The sequence below is a fragment of the Pteropus alecto genome, unplaced genomic scaffold (genome assembly GCF_000325575.1).
Source record: "Pteropus alecto unplaced genomic scaffold, ASM32557v1 scaffold131, whole genome shotgun sequence".
NCBI lineage: Eukaryota > Metazoa > Chordata > Mammalia > Chiroptera > Pteropodidae > Pteropus > Pteropus alecto.
In genome coordinates this window covers 2,905,820-2,921,823 of record NW_006434709.1, presented here as the reverse complement: position 1 = coordinate 2,921,823, position 16,004 = coordinate 2,905,820, and the positions used below count along the sequence as shown (strand labels likewise).

Genomic DNA, 16,004 nt, shown 5'->3' with positions numbered 1-16,004 from the left:
GATCATTCCATCTCTGAGCTCTTTTTTTTTCCCTTTCGTTTTATTCTAATCCATGTGCAAAAGTGGGAACAATTTAAATTCAACTTGGCCTACTCGATTCTTTCTGACTCTGGTTGTACATGTGGCTAATGGAAAGAGCCTGTGTTTTCTAAGGAGCTTAACCACAGGGAGGTTTGGAAACTCACATAAACACAAAAGAATGTATTTCAGCAAACAAATTAGAATGAGACTCAGAGTACTTATTTTGCTCCTATTCTTTGCCTTGGACATAAGGGAATGGTAATCCGAGGGCGACACTGGGCCCCACGCAAAATCCCTCCCTGGGAGCACACAGTGAGTACAACATCACAGAAAGTCGCTGATTTCTCGCCATGTTCCAAACACTGGAGAAGGCATAAAAAAATGTATTGTAAGAAACAGTGGCTTTGCCTTCGTAGGTCTGGGGAGCCTTTTACAAAGCCAAGTCAGAAGGTGGTGTGGGAAGGTGTGGACTCTGGTCTCGATGGACGCAGGCATATTGAATCTTCAAGCACAGAACACTGTAGACTGTTAGAGCAGAATTCCTGGGAAGCTACTTGAATTCCAAACTTTGTTGAGATTTATATTTGTGGAACCAAGGCACAAAATCTCAAGAAGGGGCCTGAATCCTCCACACCATCCTGAAACCCGGCTGGCCCATGGAAATCTTCAGGGATGCAATTGCATTTGAGTTAGGACTTAATTAATTGAGTCAGATATCAGGGATTTTCCACATCTACTGATTTCTAAAACATGGGCATTTCAACTCTCTAAGACTGTAGTTTGCCCAGCAATTTTGTGTTACAAGCAATTCTTAAAAAATAAAAAAATAAAAAATAAATAACTTTAAAAAAACTGCAACAGAGTCCAATGGAACGGTTCCCAGCATTACTTATATTTGGGCTATGAAGGAGTTTTTATTTCTGCCTTGCAGTTTTGGTCATGGGAAAGCCATTACTGCCTGAAGAGAACATCAGGATTCCATAGCTGGGATTTTAAGATCATTAACTCTTAAACAGGTCGGCCTGAAAAATGAGATATTTTATACATTGTAGGGTGGAGAGATGCTGGAATTGGATCCACTCTCTGCCATTTACCCAACCAATATCCTACTTCTCCTGGTTGTGAGTAGGAGTCCACTCAGGTCCTCGGGGTTGGGAGGAAGCTAAGGGTCTGAATGTGGTTACACCACCCGGGGTCCATTACTCTAGGAGTAGCTACTGGGCAGATTTCAAACCAGAAAATCGGTTGACAGGGCAAAATGCAGGCGAGGCATGCATGTTTTACTGGAAGTTCAAACTGAGTCCAAGGCCCAGCATATCGATCCCTTTGGGAAAAGGATGGGAGTCTGATTGAGGTGCCAATGGGTAGTCTCCAGAAGCTCCATGGATGAGGTACTTAGAGTTCAGGGTTAGGAAGTCCAGCTATAGCCAAGGAGTGATGGTGAGGCAGAGGAGAGGACTGTGGCACCAGGCAAGCAAGTCTCTTGCTCCTGGGGATTTGGGGTAAAGAGGTGTAAGCAGCACCCGCATTGGGGCTCTTTCCTTTTCCACGGAGTGATTTGATTTTGAAGTAGGACAGAGCATGCATGTGTGGGTTAAGGAGGCTCAGGAGGATTCCAAGAAACAGATCTAGATAAGCTAATATTCTTCTGCCCCTTTACAGCTGATGCCCCTTGGGATCCCATGGTAACCCAGAGAACACCAAACTGGTTTGGTTCTCAAAATCTTAGGAGATTATGTTTACCCTTGATGCTTGATGAGAAAGCCTATATACATCTCAAGTACGTTCCTAAGGGGGTATATTTTGGTCAAAGCTTACATAACTATGTAAAAAAAGATCATGTCTAAATATGAAACAACAAACCTCGACAGTAACAGGGCATTTATTATTAGAATTTGAATGAGAGAAACGATCCTCTCAGTATTTCTTCAACTCCAGTTTTATCTTAGGGGCCTCATTTTATTTTTTTCTTGAGAAACTACACCACCTGCCCATTAACAAGAAAGTTTTCCCAACGGATCTAAACTTTTCAACACTCCTGGATATTTCTTGAATCTTCCCTTATATCTAGCATCAACGAATCAGACAAATGCCAAAATTATATAAATTTTACATCAGTCAGAAGAATAGTGAAGATGAAATGTTTTAAGACAAAGGAAAGTAAATTATCATTGGGTGATCCTGTTTAATAAATAAAAGAATGCAAATTTATTTGAAGCTGTGAAATAGGGCCAATCCTTGAGAATAGAGTAGTAAACCAAGAAAAATTTACTACAAACCTCTGCTCCTTAAGCAGAGAGCCAATAATAGTCTCTCAATTCTAGTTTAAATCCTCATTTCACCAACGCTTTGCCTCCTCTCCCAGTATAATTTCTTACTGGACTACTTGTCTACTGATAAAGAAATTGAACTTGGGATGGGGAGATGTGGGGATTCCTCTCAAATTATTAGGCATCTTACAGTACCCTTCAGTAACCAAAATTTCAGATAGTACTTGTCCTGGTCATATGAACCAAAACGCAGCATTGCGTTTCTGAAGTGACACAAATGACCAGTGTCCAAGGAAATGTCCTGATTCCGGTGGAAAGGAGTTGTAGAATTCTGGATTGGGCTTTGGCTTACAGTCAGCTGTGCGGTGCTTCTTCTGAGGCCCTTACATAGCATTGGGGCATATCTGCCAGGCCTCCACCAGGACCCCCAGGACCAGAGTATCGACCCATGGCTGGAAGACAGAAGCCAGGACTAGTCTTTGAGATTTGAAGTGTATAACTGAATCTTGTCCAGGGTAATGGCTTGGATTCTAATGAAAGAGGATTTCCAAAGCATTAAAAGCCCAGGGCTAGGATATGCAGTTCTGGTAAGCTCTTAGGAGACTCCTAGCTACCTAAACTCAGAGCTCTATTGTTGATGATTAGGTAGACCCATTCACCATGGAGCTGTTCTCTAGAATCATTGATCCACCTGGGAAGGCTCCGCAGGTTCACATAGGGTCACAAGACTCAGCCAGAACCATCTGAGTCCCAAACCTAGGGTGTTATCCAAATAAAGGAGGAGGAGGTGATGTCCAGCTGGCAAAAAGATCAGGAGCTTCTACAAGCAATAGAGACTTCTCTCCATGCTCTTCTTTCTTCCATTGAACAAACAGGTAGATGCTGAAGGTGAAAATATCCTTAATACTCTCACAAGAGGAGCTTAACAGAAAAGTGATTGCAATCCGACATCAGAGGATGATGACTGAGAGATACACACGGTGATCTGAGAGCATGAGACAGAGGCAATGTGTCCCATCTGTGTTGGTCAGAGACAACAGGCAGAGACTGCGTTAACTCTTTAAGAATGAGTAGGAGTTTGCCAGAGTGGGCACTGAGTGTCCCGAGCAGATGGAATACGTATTAAGGCTGAGAGACTGGAATGGAAAAGGTTTATTGGAAAAGGTTTATTTTTGACAGGAGGGGCCCCCATCCCTCTTCTCACCCTGATCTTTTTCCTTATCTCCCCAACTCCTCACCCCTTACTCTGTGGGCTCTATGCTGCTGCCACATGAAACTCTTTGCTCTTCCCCAAACAAGTGTTTAAATATACATTTCTATATTTACTGGAAGAGCTGAATGATTTTTTAAATGTTGATTTGCCATCCTTCAGGAGATTGCTTATTCTGATCTTTTATTTATTTTCTAGTGTTTGCCTTTTTAATATTTACTTGCACCAATTATTTATATATCCTAGATATTAGTCTTTTTCCTTTTATATTTGTTGTAGACAAATCTCCCACTCTTTCTTATCTTTGAACTTATTTATGGTATCTTTTTGTCATTCAGAATTTTAGACACTTCAGGCAGTCAAAATTATCTTTTTCTAAAAAGAAAAAAAAATCCTACTTTTTGTATCTGGTTAAGGAAACCCTCCACTAACCTGATGACATAAAAATCTTCTATAATTCACTCAGTAGATTTTAAGTTTTGTTTTTCCCATTAGGTTTTAATATATCTAATGTTACATTTGCTAGGAGATCATGATCTAATTGTTTTTTTCCAATTAGAAATTCATTGTCACAGAATTATTGATTGAAAAGTTTATTCTCCTTCCCTAGTTTGAATTACCTCTTTTGCTGTATAGGTTGATATCTGGGTTCTCTGTTCTGTGCCATTGGCTCTATTGTTATATCCCATATCATGCACTTGAGGTCATTACATCTGGTAGGGCAAACTTTTCAACTTTGCTGTTCTTTTTCATAATTGCCTTGATGACTTTTAGACCTTTAATCTTCATTTCATTCTTAAAGTCAGTTTTTGAGTTTCACAAAACATCTTTTCAGAATTTTTCCTGGAATTGATGTTAAGATTAACTTGGGAAAAGTGAGATATCCTTAGGATATGGAGTCTTTTACTGTATGAGCATAACACATTGCATCATTTGTGTTCAAGTTAGACAGATATATCCGTGTGGGTACGAGACAGAGAGAACTAAATCTCCCCATACAGATGGAACACACTTAACCAGAATGAGAATTCTCAGGGATGTTGTACTGTGAAAAGGATGGCATAAAATCTACTTTGCACAGATTCATCTTAAATATCTATAAAATAGTCTGAAATAACGAAAAATAACAACCAATACTCTCTAGAATTTAAAATTAAGATAAATGAGTGCATAAAAAATAAAAGTAATCTGAAACCGGTGGAAAATGTTTGCAGTACAATAAGCAGACCAGAAGGGGCGAACTGTAAGCTCAACAATTATTAGAATGACAGAAATGCAGAGCTCAGCTGAAACAGATCCTTAAATGAAAAGAAAGAGGCATCATAGCTACAGAAAAGAGCTGGTTATAATAGAAAAACCTACTATGTTGTCACTACAACAGAATGAGTACAAGCACTATGGAAATATTTAAAAGTTGAATTGAAGCTGTAGAAATGGTATCAGTAGAATAGAAGTCAACCTTGGGAAATAAAAATGCCCCCTTACAAATCTAAGTTCTGTTATTACATATGTCCTAGAGAAAGTAACCCTCTTTTTCAGTAAGAGGTTTCCTTTTTAATATAATAAAAAGCTGTGTAGTTTTTTTCTGTTATTTATTAGAATGACTAGTTACACTGGATGTCAAATGTTGAACTATCGATACACTCCTGAAATAAACTCCACCAATTATTTAATTAATTGTTATTTTTCTGGATTCCTACTAGATTCATTTGCTAATATTTTATTTAGAGATTTTGCCTCTGTTTAGAAATGAAATTAGACTTTTGGGGCGGGGGGAGGTGTTGTTTATCATTTTCTGTTTGGTTTCTAGTTTGCGCTAATTTCACTTAAATTAATTGGAATCGTTTTTCTTCCCTTATCAAAGGAATAATTTAAATAATACAAAAAATAACTTTCTTAAAGATTTTCAGTGTATGATTGCTGAAGTAGGGGTGGGAAGGAATGGGAGGTGCACTGAAGGGAGTCCTTTAACAAAAATTTAAAGAACTCTAACATTAAGTCTAAACGTCTTTTCAAATAGTTTCCAAAATATAACAGTTTCAGATAATGAGCTCAATTAATGGATCGGTCAAATATCAATTAATAGAATATGAAGAGAAATGATACAAGGTAAAGACAAACGAACACCTGATTAAGTAACGTCTGCTTTCCCCCCTCCCAGATCAGGAAGTGTGCTCCACCACTGGAATGAAATCTATTACTTTGTGGAACAGTTGGCTCATAAATTCATCAGGTAAGAAATCCAATGCGTAGTTCCCTGCCATGAGAAAAACCAGCCTATGTTTTCTATTCTACTAATTACTAACGACTTTTGGCTTCGTCTTTCCAAGAGGACCCCAGTTTTAGTTATAAGAACAAAATTTTAACTTTTTCTCTCTCTTGTTGAATAATAAATTCTTCTAGGAGGATCATTAACTTTTTTTTTCACAGTGTATCATGCTGGGGCAATTGGCATATTCTAGCTGGATTTGTGTGTAGAGAATGTAGGGTGTGAGATGACAAATTCATCCCAGTTTGTCTAGAACTTTCCCAATTTTAGCACAGAAAGTCTCACATTCTGGGAACTCTCCTCGGTTCTGGATAGACTACGACAGTCGGTCAGCCTACCTATGTGCTCTGTCAAGTAGAATTCTCTGAGCATTCTCAACACCACTTTCCAAGAGAGGGCAATGCAGTTTTGAACATCGTCACTATAAACATCACAGGGACCTTACAGATCCTGCTTACCTACTCGTAAAGGAAAGGTCATTTCACCCTCCTTGGGTGCAGCCTCAAGGGATAAACAGCTGTGATAGCTTTCATGGAGGTCCTTGAAGCCAGCTGTCAAAGTCTTTGGTAAAATTGTTCTGATTATTATAAATTCTAAAGCAGCTCCACTCTTGCTGATGGCCTCTGTAGAGTCTTCCAGTCAATATGAGTAACCAAAAACTTCATTGAATAAAGTTCTTTGTCTACAAAGACAGGTTCTCCTGTGAGACCAGGGTGATGCAAATGTGTTCCCTCCAAATTCAGTTACGGGTCTCAACACATACCTGCCTGCCTGATTGGAGAGAGGTGCCCTCTGTGTGATAACAAAAATTGGAAGCTGCTGCAAGAAGTATCTAAACCCCGATGAATGAGAAAAACAGATGCTGAGAGGAGAGAGGTGGAGGTTGAGCAAGTGGAAAGTAGAGGGAGAGGAAAGAAGCAAATACATGGGTGGTATTAAAAGCAAAACATTTCAGAGAATTGTAGAAGCTTAGAATTAAAAGAAAAAACTTACAAACCTATCCTAGGAAGTATTCACTAACCCTCGGCTTAAAAACCTCTGGTAAGAAACTGTTGCCTTTTGAGGCAAGCAGTCCGATAGTTGGACAATTCCAGTTTCCAGAAAAGTTGTTTTGTCATTGAGCCAAAATATCCTTTCCTACACTCTTATCCATTAGTCCTTTGGAATGATATAAAACAAATCTGCCTCCAGATACTTGACAGTATCTGTTGTGTCTCTGCTCTTCTAATCTTCTGTTCCTCTTAAAGCAGAGGAGTCCACTGGAAAAGGCTTTGAAGTCAGGCAGATGTGGATTTGAATCTAAGCTCCCTTGTGCAACCATAATGGTTAACTTACCTTGGTTGAACCCTAGTTTGCATGTAAAAATTATGAGAGAAAACATGTACAAACCAGCTAGCCCAACACCTGATTTAGAGTGGGCACTCAACACTTCTCTTTCTCAATTCCTTCGGCAATTCCATGTATTTCACTATCTTAGAATCCGAAAAAGTTAGAGAGAGGGCTTAGGGGAGCTATGAGACCACTTAATCCAATCCACTCATTTTATAGATGAAGAAACTGAGGACCAGAGTAATTGACATGGCTTAACTCAGACCACAAGGCACTTTCCTCTGGTTGTCCCCTCTGACCCTCCCTGGCTATGGATCCCCTCAAAATGTGGCACAAAGGCATTATCATCAATCAAACTCTAAGAAAGGGGAGCTGTATTTTATCGCCAGCTGCAGCCTAAGTCCCTGTTACCATGCCTGACATATAGTACATGCTCAATCAATAATTTTGAATACATTAATGAATTTTGCAAAGGAATGGTTTTTATTTACCCATTTTAATATATAGTTTAGGCAGCTGATATTGTGGTGGGGAGGAGCATTTCAACGACGGTAGCTGATACTAGTACAAACATATCATTTCTAATTTCAGTGGGATCTTTGAAATTTCAAGTCCTTTTATTTGTCTTTATTCTGACCCTCCCCCATTTTCCTAATAATGATTCTAACTCTTCACCACTTTTTTCAAGCTCCCAACCTACACCTCACACCCATCACTATCACTAAAGAAACCTACCTCACCTTCTGTTTCACCAAGAACCCAGAGACTAGCAGAAAAACAATTACCTTGAGTTCCAAACCTAATTACCACAAGTCCCATTCCTACTCTTAAAAGATGCACATGTACCCTTTCCATCATCTTTGAGATTCAAATTTCCCTCCTGTTTGAAGTTAATTCCTTCATTTTAGTCCATTTTATCCCATCATCTCTAATCTCCTCCAGGTCTTTGTTTCTTTCTGTATTTTCTCTACCTTTCCCTGTGGCTCAATTTCCATTTTCTATAGACATAAACTAATCTCTTCTGCCCTTTGTCTAAAAAACAGAACAAACAAAAAAACAAAGGTCCTTCTGATCATGTCTTCTTATCGCTACTATTCTATTTCTTTACTGGCTTCTCACTCAAATATCTTTAAAGACTTTCTGTCTCCACATCCTTAACCTACTGCCAACCCCACCCTGTACCTACTTGCTCTCACCGAAGTTATTAGTTGATGCCCTAGAGGACAAATTCAGTGAGCTCCTTACAGTGCTTATTCTGCTGGAGAGCGGAGATTCATTGGATTCAGATTTTTTTCTTCTTGAAATTCTCTCTTCCACTGGCTTCTGGTTCTCTTTTCATCTCACTGACTGGAACCAGGCCTTCAAATGTTGGTGTTGGCTCTAGATTTATCTCACATTCCATCTCACTGCTGACACTTTCTTTGAACAATTTAACTTACATCAGTATATTGAGAAATCCCAAATTATGTCTCTAGCCCAAACTCATATACCAATTGCCTCTTGGAGACCTACATATCCCACATTTTCAATTCATTCTTTCCAGAGTTGAACTCTAGGTAAGGGAGGCAGCATAGTGAAGTGGTTAAAGAACCCAAGTTCTAGACTCAGAATGTTTGGGTTTAAGCTCCAGGTCCCACTGCGTGACCTTGGGAAATTGCTTTATCTTTCAGGATCTCACTTCTCTTTTTGTGGAAAATAGAAATAATAATAGTACTGATCTCATAAAGTTATTCTAATTTTAGTGAGATAATACATGCAAATCACAATAGTACCTGGCACATAATAAGCATTTGATAAGTTTGGCCATAGTGTGATCATTATTACTGTCACTTAGGACATGATGTCCTGTGGGCCCAGCACTAGTGAGGTAATAATATCAGGCAGCATGGTTTGTGTCATGGACCAAGAACCCAGGTCTGTTTCAAGAGACCAATACCCAATGCACCGGATATTACTTGGGCTTCTGCCAAATATTAAACACCATGCTAAGGATTTCCAAAGATGCATCAAACGTATGACAATGAACAATGTAGACTTTATTCTATAGGCAATAGAAGTCATTAAAGGTTTTATTGCAGATAAGTGACCAGATCTGATTTATATTTTAAGAAAATAATTCTGGATGCAATGGAACAAGGAATTTTGATAGGCAAAGTCATCAGCTAGGAAATAATTGCAGTGGTCAGATAATTGAGGGCAAGTTCCTAAGCCAAAAGATGGAAAAGAGGGAGAGATTTGAGAAACATTTTAGGAAGTGGGAGCTATGAGAGCTGGGGCAGGATCAGGTTTGGGAGGTTATTGCACTGTGAAGAAATAGATTGGTGCTACGATGGATGAACCATTTGGCCACCTAGAGAGAGCCCTACAGAATGGCATTACTGGTGAATCCACTTCAGCCTGACAGCCCATCTTGCAGACAAAGAAACATGTTTGGTCCTCAGCTGAGACTTTTTCTGTCTCCCAGAGTGTGGATTTTACATTGACAAAGCACCGAGCACTACCATATCAAAATCATGCCAATGCATTCATCGATAATGAGAAGTATAACTACCGAGTAGAATAGATATTCTTGTGGCTCATCAGCACATTGTCTCCTTTTAAGATAATTTCCTTAGGATGCCAACTAGAAATTTAAAGTTGATGGTGAGCAAAAGGAGTTCGATGAATGATCTTGATGACTGATGGCATCAAGCCACAATAGCCTGAGACACTCCCTTCCTTGTAAGAAGGCCACTGTGGAGGCACTATCAAATTTTATCTATCGAGATCTCTGTTTTTCTAGACACCATGCAGACCAGTCCTCTTCTAGGGACACACTTCTTCAGACAACGCACAGGGCAGTGATGAATTCTAGTTTCCTTACTCATAATCCACACTCGCTGAGCGGTGGTGTCAAATCAAAAGCAACCTCCAGGCAGACAACACCGGTCTTCTCTTTGGTCCATAGTTTCAAGTCTGCTGCTGGCTAAATGCTTGCAACACCAGCTGTGGAGGCCCCCTTGGGTTTTATGTCCTCAGCTCTGGCAGCTGTGATATAAAGGGAAGAACAGGAAAGAAGCCTGGAAGGGAATGACATTGCATAGTCTTTCTACCTGCCTTAATAGAATTTATTTTCCTTTCCAGCCCACAGCTAAGAATGTCTTTTATTGTCTTCTCTACTCGAGGAACAACCCTAATGAAGCTAACAGAAGACAGGTAAGGATGCTCCCCATCTCTGTAATTAAAATGCCCATCTTTTCTTTAGTAGTTCTCATATTTCTGCTCTAGTGCCAACCTTGACTTATCGGACTTTTTAATCCAATGGTTCTCTCTTTTTACTTAAGCCTTGAACTTTGCACATTGACCCATCTGCTAGTTTACTCTGTGATGACTTTGATAGAATTTCCTGATGTTGGTGAAATATTATAAATGACTAAATCACGTTAAGGTAAATCTTACATTTAACTGATGACTCGATCTGCTAACTTGGAGCAAAATGTTAACAAACCAAATTCTTAGGGGACTATATTTTCGTTTATTTAAATTAGATTTGTTTTGTGGATTAAGGTTTCAGAAATATAATAAGCAGACTGTGAAAGAAGAATATGAAATAGTATCATATATAATTACTAAATCAGGAGATAGAAAGGAAGAGTTTATGGTACCACAAAATAAAAGGAAATTTAAATCAGGTGTGGAAACATGTTGACAGAAAAAGATTAGTTAGACCTAGATAACAAAATATTATTTTGGATTTTACCACTTGCAGATTAAAACTAACAATAAAGGAGACGTGTCAATTTATTCATAGTTAGGATGATATATTGGGAGTGGAGATGACAGTTTTCCTGAGTTAATGACACTTCATCTACTTTCTATTATTTGTTCGTTTGCCTACTTTTTAAAAAGTGTCATGATCCACAGGATAGAAGCACCGTGGGGGGACACATGTGGGACTGTCAGCAGACTTACGTGTGTACATGCTGGAAAAAGGAAAAGAGGGAGAACAAGTATGGGTGGGCAGGAAGACTTTATTCCATAACGTTCTTCTATAACTGAGAGCAGGACTAACAGGACGGAGTAAGGTATTCTGGATTTTGCATTGACAGCAAATCTGAGCTAGTCCCCATTTTGCTCCATGTCTTTGTTTCCCTTCTGTAACAAAAAGAATACACCATGCTATATAGAAGTTTTCAAATCCTGTTTCTCTTTCAGCAATATCTACAATATGCACGCATGCATGAGATGTAGAGAAACCCCATTTTAAAAATAGGAGTTTCTTATTCCTTATTAACAGAAGGAGAAACGGAGGCCATATCATGTTCATAAGGGTAACTCACACTAGATGCAGGCTCTGCATTTTTTCACTCTATTTTTCTGCCTTATGTTAAAATTAAACAAAGAATTATAGAGCCCAAGAAACCGGTGTACTTTCCTTCAATATTGGCCAAGGATTTTAAGAACCTCTGAGAAACTCGCCTCTAGCCTATGGGCTATATTCCAGACTCCCAATCTCTCAGCCTTTGTATGATGACATCCTTTATGTGGAGGTGTCTTTTATTCAGAGAAAACTCTCCTCTCACGCATTCTTCACACCTTCCTACAACTCGAGACTGCCTGGTGCTACTTCATGCCAACTCCATTCACTCCGTGCCTGAGTTTGGCCAAGAGACCAAGTTCACACATATGTTGTGTTCTGCTGCTCTCAGCCTCTTAGAAGTTGGGGAGGGCAGAGGTGGGTCACGGATTTGCAAACAATTACAATGCCTAGGCTTTCAGACCCATTTTAGTTATGGTAGTTCATCTGAATCTTACTTCAAATCTAATTTTTTGTTCCTTTACTTCACTACTAGTTTTCCGTGCCAATGAGAAGGCAGGTTAGATCTCTAGTTTCCTAGAAGCAACATTTAATATTTAAGGGCTGAATATGCATTAAACAACAGCCAGAAATGCCTTGCTAAAGGCTATATGAGTTTCATGTGGTGACTGCTTAGTCTAATCTATGGGTCAGCTGACAAAGCATGACGTGTTTCACTAACACATCCCTAACCTTATCAGCCTATGAAAAAATGTGGGCAAGCCATCTGTCTAAAATACTTTCTCATGAGATTGGCTAAAAGATTTAGGCTTTCAGAACTTCCAAGCCGGTACTGTTTCTGAAATATATGACTTCAACTGTTTTAGTTGTCACAGGAATTTGTATATTTTTCTCTGTATCTCAGTTGATCTTCACAATATCTCTATAAGAAAATAAAAGATGCATTATTATACTTACATAATAATTGAGAGAACTCAGAGTTTAAAAAACTCGTTTAAAAACAAGACATGAATTGACAGAGACTCTCATTTCAAGAAGAGCAAAAGATTTTGGATAATCAAAAGAAATAATATCAAAGGTATATTTGCATCCAATTCTTGGTATCAAATTCACATAGGGGTAAACCATAGGAAGATTGAATAGAATGGAAAATAAACATGGTATGCTGAGATGTAGATTTACTATTAGAATAATAATACCTATCATTTGTGTCTTTTATCTGCTAATAAGCACTTTACGTATTGTTTCTTATCTATTCCTATATAACCGTTATTACTTCAATTTCCAATAGGGTCTCTGTCGTCATTTGCTTCATTGCTTTATATGTAATATGCCATTTTTCACTAACTACTTTCAAGTTTTTTTTTCTTTATCTTTAATTCTCAGCAGTTTGATTATGACATGTCTGGGCATGGTTTTCTTTGAGTTAATCCTATTTTGGCTTTTCTGAGCTTCTTGAATCTATAAATTTATGTCGTTTGTCAAATTTGGGGGATTTACAGCCATTGTTTTTCAAATATTTTTCAACACTAGTCATTTTCTCCTCTCCTGGGACTCCAGTGGCACAAATGTTAAGTTTTCTTGATATTATTCCACATGTCCGTTTTTAGTTCTTTTTCAGTCTTTCTTCTGTTCTTCAGATTACATCATTTCTATTGGTCAAAATTCATATACACCGACTCCTCCATCATCTTCATTCTGCTGTTGAGATCACCCATTTAATTTTTTACTGCAGATACTGTGTTTTTCAGTTCTAAAGTATCTATTTGGTTCTTTTTAAATTTTTTATTTCTCTGCTGAGAACTCTTCTCTTTCCATTTATTTCAAGTGTGTTTACTTTTACTTCATGCAACGCAGTTATTATAAATGCTTTAAATTCTTTGATAATTCCAACATCTCAGAGTTGGTATCTTACTTGTCTTCTCCCTTAAGAATTTGTCACATATTCTAGGTGCTTCGTATGTCAAGTAATTTTTTAGACTTTGAGTGATATTCAAATTCTCTGAAGAATGTTGATTTTTTTTTTTCTTTGTTTGCTTTAGTAAGAAATCACCTTGGCTAGGTTCAGACCACAGGTTCTATTTCTTCTTCTGTGGGTGGTGGTTTTTATTTTGATTCCATTTTCAAAGGCTTTGCTAAGCTGCATTGGGTCTACCTTACACATGTGCAGCTCAGAGATGAACCGGGGACTTCTACAGCTTCATACACAAAATTAGAGGGATCTCCTTCCAGCTATCTCCTCTCCAAGATTCCTCAATACTATCTTTCCCACTGAGGCCCCCCTTTCCAAGTCCTCTAGCAAGAAAGTGGGGTTTCTCTTGGATTCCGGGCCACCACATTGCTGCATGCAGTTCTCTACTGAGGCCACCCTTGGGGCAAAGCCAGGAATAATAAAAAAGAAATAAAAATGGAAATTCCCTCCATACTCTTTGAACCACAGTGGATAGGGGTGCTAAGATGTGGGGTCTTTCTGGGTTTTTTAGGTAACATCCCAGGCCACTGCCATGTACTGGGACCCACCCTCAGGTGTAAGATATGAGAGAAAATAGGAAAATTTGAAATTCATCTTTGTGTGGGTTATTTTCCAGGTTTTAACTACCTTTCTCAATTCACCTGCTTTGTTTACTCATATGTTTGCTTTTTTATATTGTCCAAAGTTTTGTTATAACTAGCAAGAAGTAGCCAGGGGCAAGTTTAGCCCATCTCACCTTCTATTACTTTAATTCTACAGATAACAGCATTGAAATTCAGAGAATTTAGATAACTTGCTAAGGTTAAATAATAAAAATGACAGAACTAGTATTATGATTCCGGATTCTGGATTTGGTCCAACTCATGTGCTTTGCATTACATCATGTTGTTCTTCCAAGATTTCTTAGCTTCATCAGGTTGCAAAGCAATTGACAAATTGTAACGCCTTTTTTTAGGTTTTTTTCCTTAGCATAATAAAGGATATGTTATTTAAGTACTACTAGAATTAATTATTTTAGTGTTAGCTACTACATATGATTCCCTGAAAACTCCCTGGATATCTTTTCCTGATCTTAATTGAATACTTCAAGTGTTTCATCATTGGAAATGAGATCACGTCAAGGAAGTCCAACTCTTTAAAAGAAATCAGGAATAGATATTAAATTTAATCAAATGCATTTTTGGCATCTATTGAGATGATTATACTTTTTCTTTAATCTACTAATACAGTGAAATGCATTAAGAAGATTTTTAAATATTGAATCATTCCTGCATGTCTGATTACACTTGCTTGTAATATGTTATTTTAATATCATGCTGAATTCTAGTATGTTGTATATTTTATTCAGAAATTAAGCTTCAGTATTCATAATTGTGATTGGACCGCTATTGTGCTTTTTATGACTACTTTTACTTAAAGTGTTTTCTGTAATTTTTGTTAACATTTAGATCATTATCTCTTCTAGAATTTATTCTGGTGTATGGTATAAAGCCAAGATAAGACTTTTTTTTTCTTGAAGTACTTAGCAAGTTTTTTCAATACCATTTGCTGAAAAACCTTTTACTACCAACTTGAAAAGTTAAACTTTCAGAGACGTGGGCCCATTGTGGGTTTTCTATTCTGATAAAATGCATTTCTGTCTGTTCCTACACTAGAACTACATTATGTATTTTAATTAGTTTTAACATCTGGAAAACCAGTCCTTACTCACTTCTAAGCTTGGGCGAAAATCTACCTTGTCTTTAGTAGATCTTTTTTTCCTACCATATGCATTTTAAATAACTATTTTTTGTTCAAAATGTTCTTGTGATTTTCACTTGAATTGTATGAAAAGTATGAAATAACCTTAGCAAATGGCATTGCATTTTATTGTATCTATTTTCTTAAAGGTATTTCAATTCACTCTGTCCCTCAGTAAGATTTTGTTATTTTCTTCAGATAAGTTTCATACAGTGTTTGTTAAGTTTATTCCTAAACATTTTAAAGTTTTTGCTTCCATTGTGATTATATTTTTTTCCGTTGTATTTTCTAAATCACTGTAGAGCAGTTAATTTGGGGAGGTTTTATTAAACTGCATTAAATTATTTTTAAAATTTGAAAGTCAAAGAGATTATAGTTTACATCAGAAGAGGCCTATGCCCCCAAAATAGTTAAGAAATGTTGGTTAGTAGAAAACTATTGGTATTGTAGATTTATGTCTTCTCCCATCATTTTAATGAAACATTTTATTAGTTCTAATACTTTACCAGTAAATTCTGGAGCAGTTTTCTAATAAGATGGTTGTTTTATTTGTAATGAATGATAACTCTTGTTCTCTTTTCTAATATTTATAGCTATTTTTTCTTTTTGCGTATCTTACTACATTGTCTAAAATTTTCAGACTTTAATGGGAATGATTTGTTTCACAATTATGTACTTATCGGATATTGACTTCATAGAGATATTTTATCTACTATATTAAGGAATGGTTCTGCCATAAAAATTTTTATATGAAATAAATATTGTTTTATTAAATGCCCTTTAGTCATATCAAGATAATTGTAGCTCTCTTCTTTTATTTTCTTTGTCCTGTCCATTTGAAAATTTTAAATCAAAAGATTTCCTCATGAAAAACTAAGCTTACATTCCTAGAATAA

The 16,004-nt window shown here is 37.4% G+C and overlaps 1 protein-coding gene across 5 annotated transcripts in view; it reads left to right on the top strand.

Annotated features, from left to right (window-relative positions):
• ANTXR1 (anthrax toxin receptor 1) overlaps positions 1-16,004 on the top strand; it is a 216,557-nt gene that overhangs the window by 18,214 nt on the left and 182,339 nt on the right. For all 5 annotated transcript variants that reach the window (XM_025045169.1, XM_006909524.3, XM_025045170.1 and 2 more), the window contains exons 2-3: positions 5,663-5,734; positions 10,223-10,294. In XM_025045169.1, coding sequence (XP_024900937.1) covers positions 5,663-5,734; positions 10,223-10,294 — 144 coding nt within the window. The remainder of the gene's footprint in view (positions 1-5,662; positions 5,735-10,222; positions 10,295-16,004) is intronic.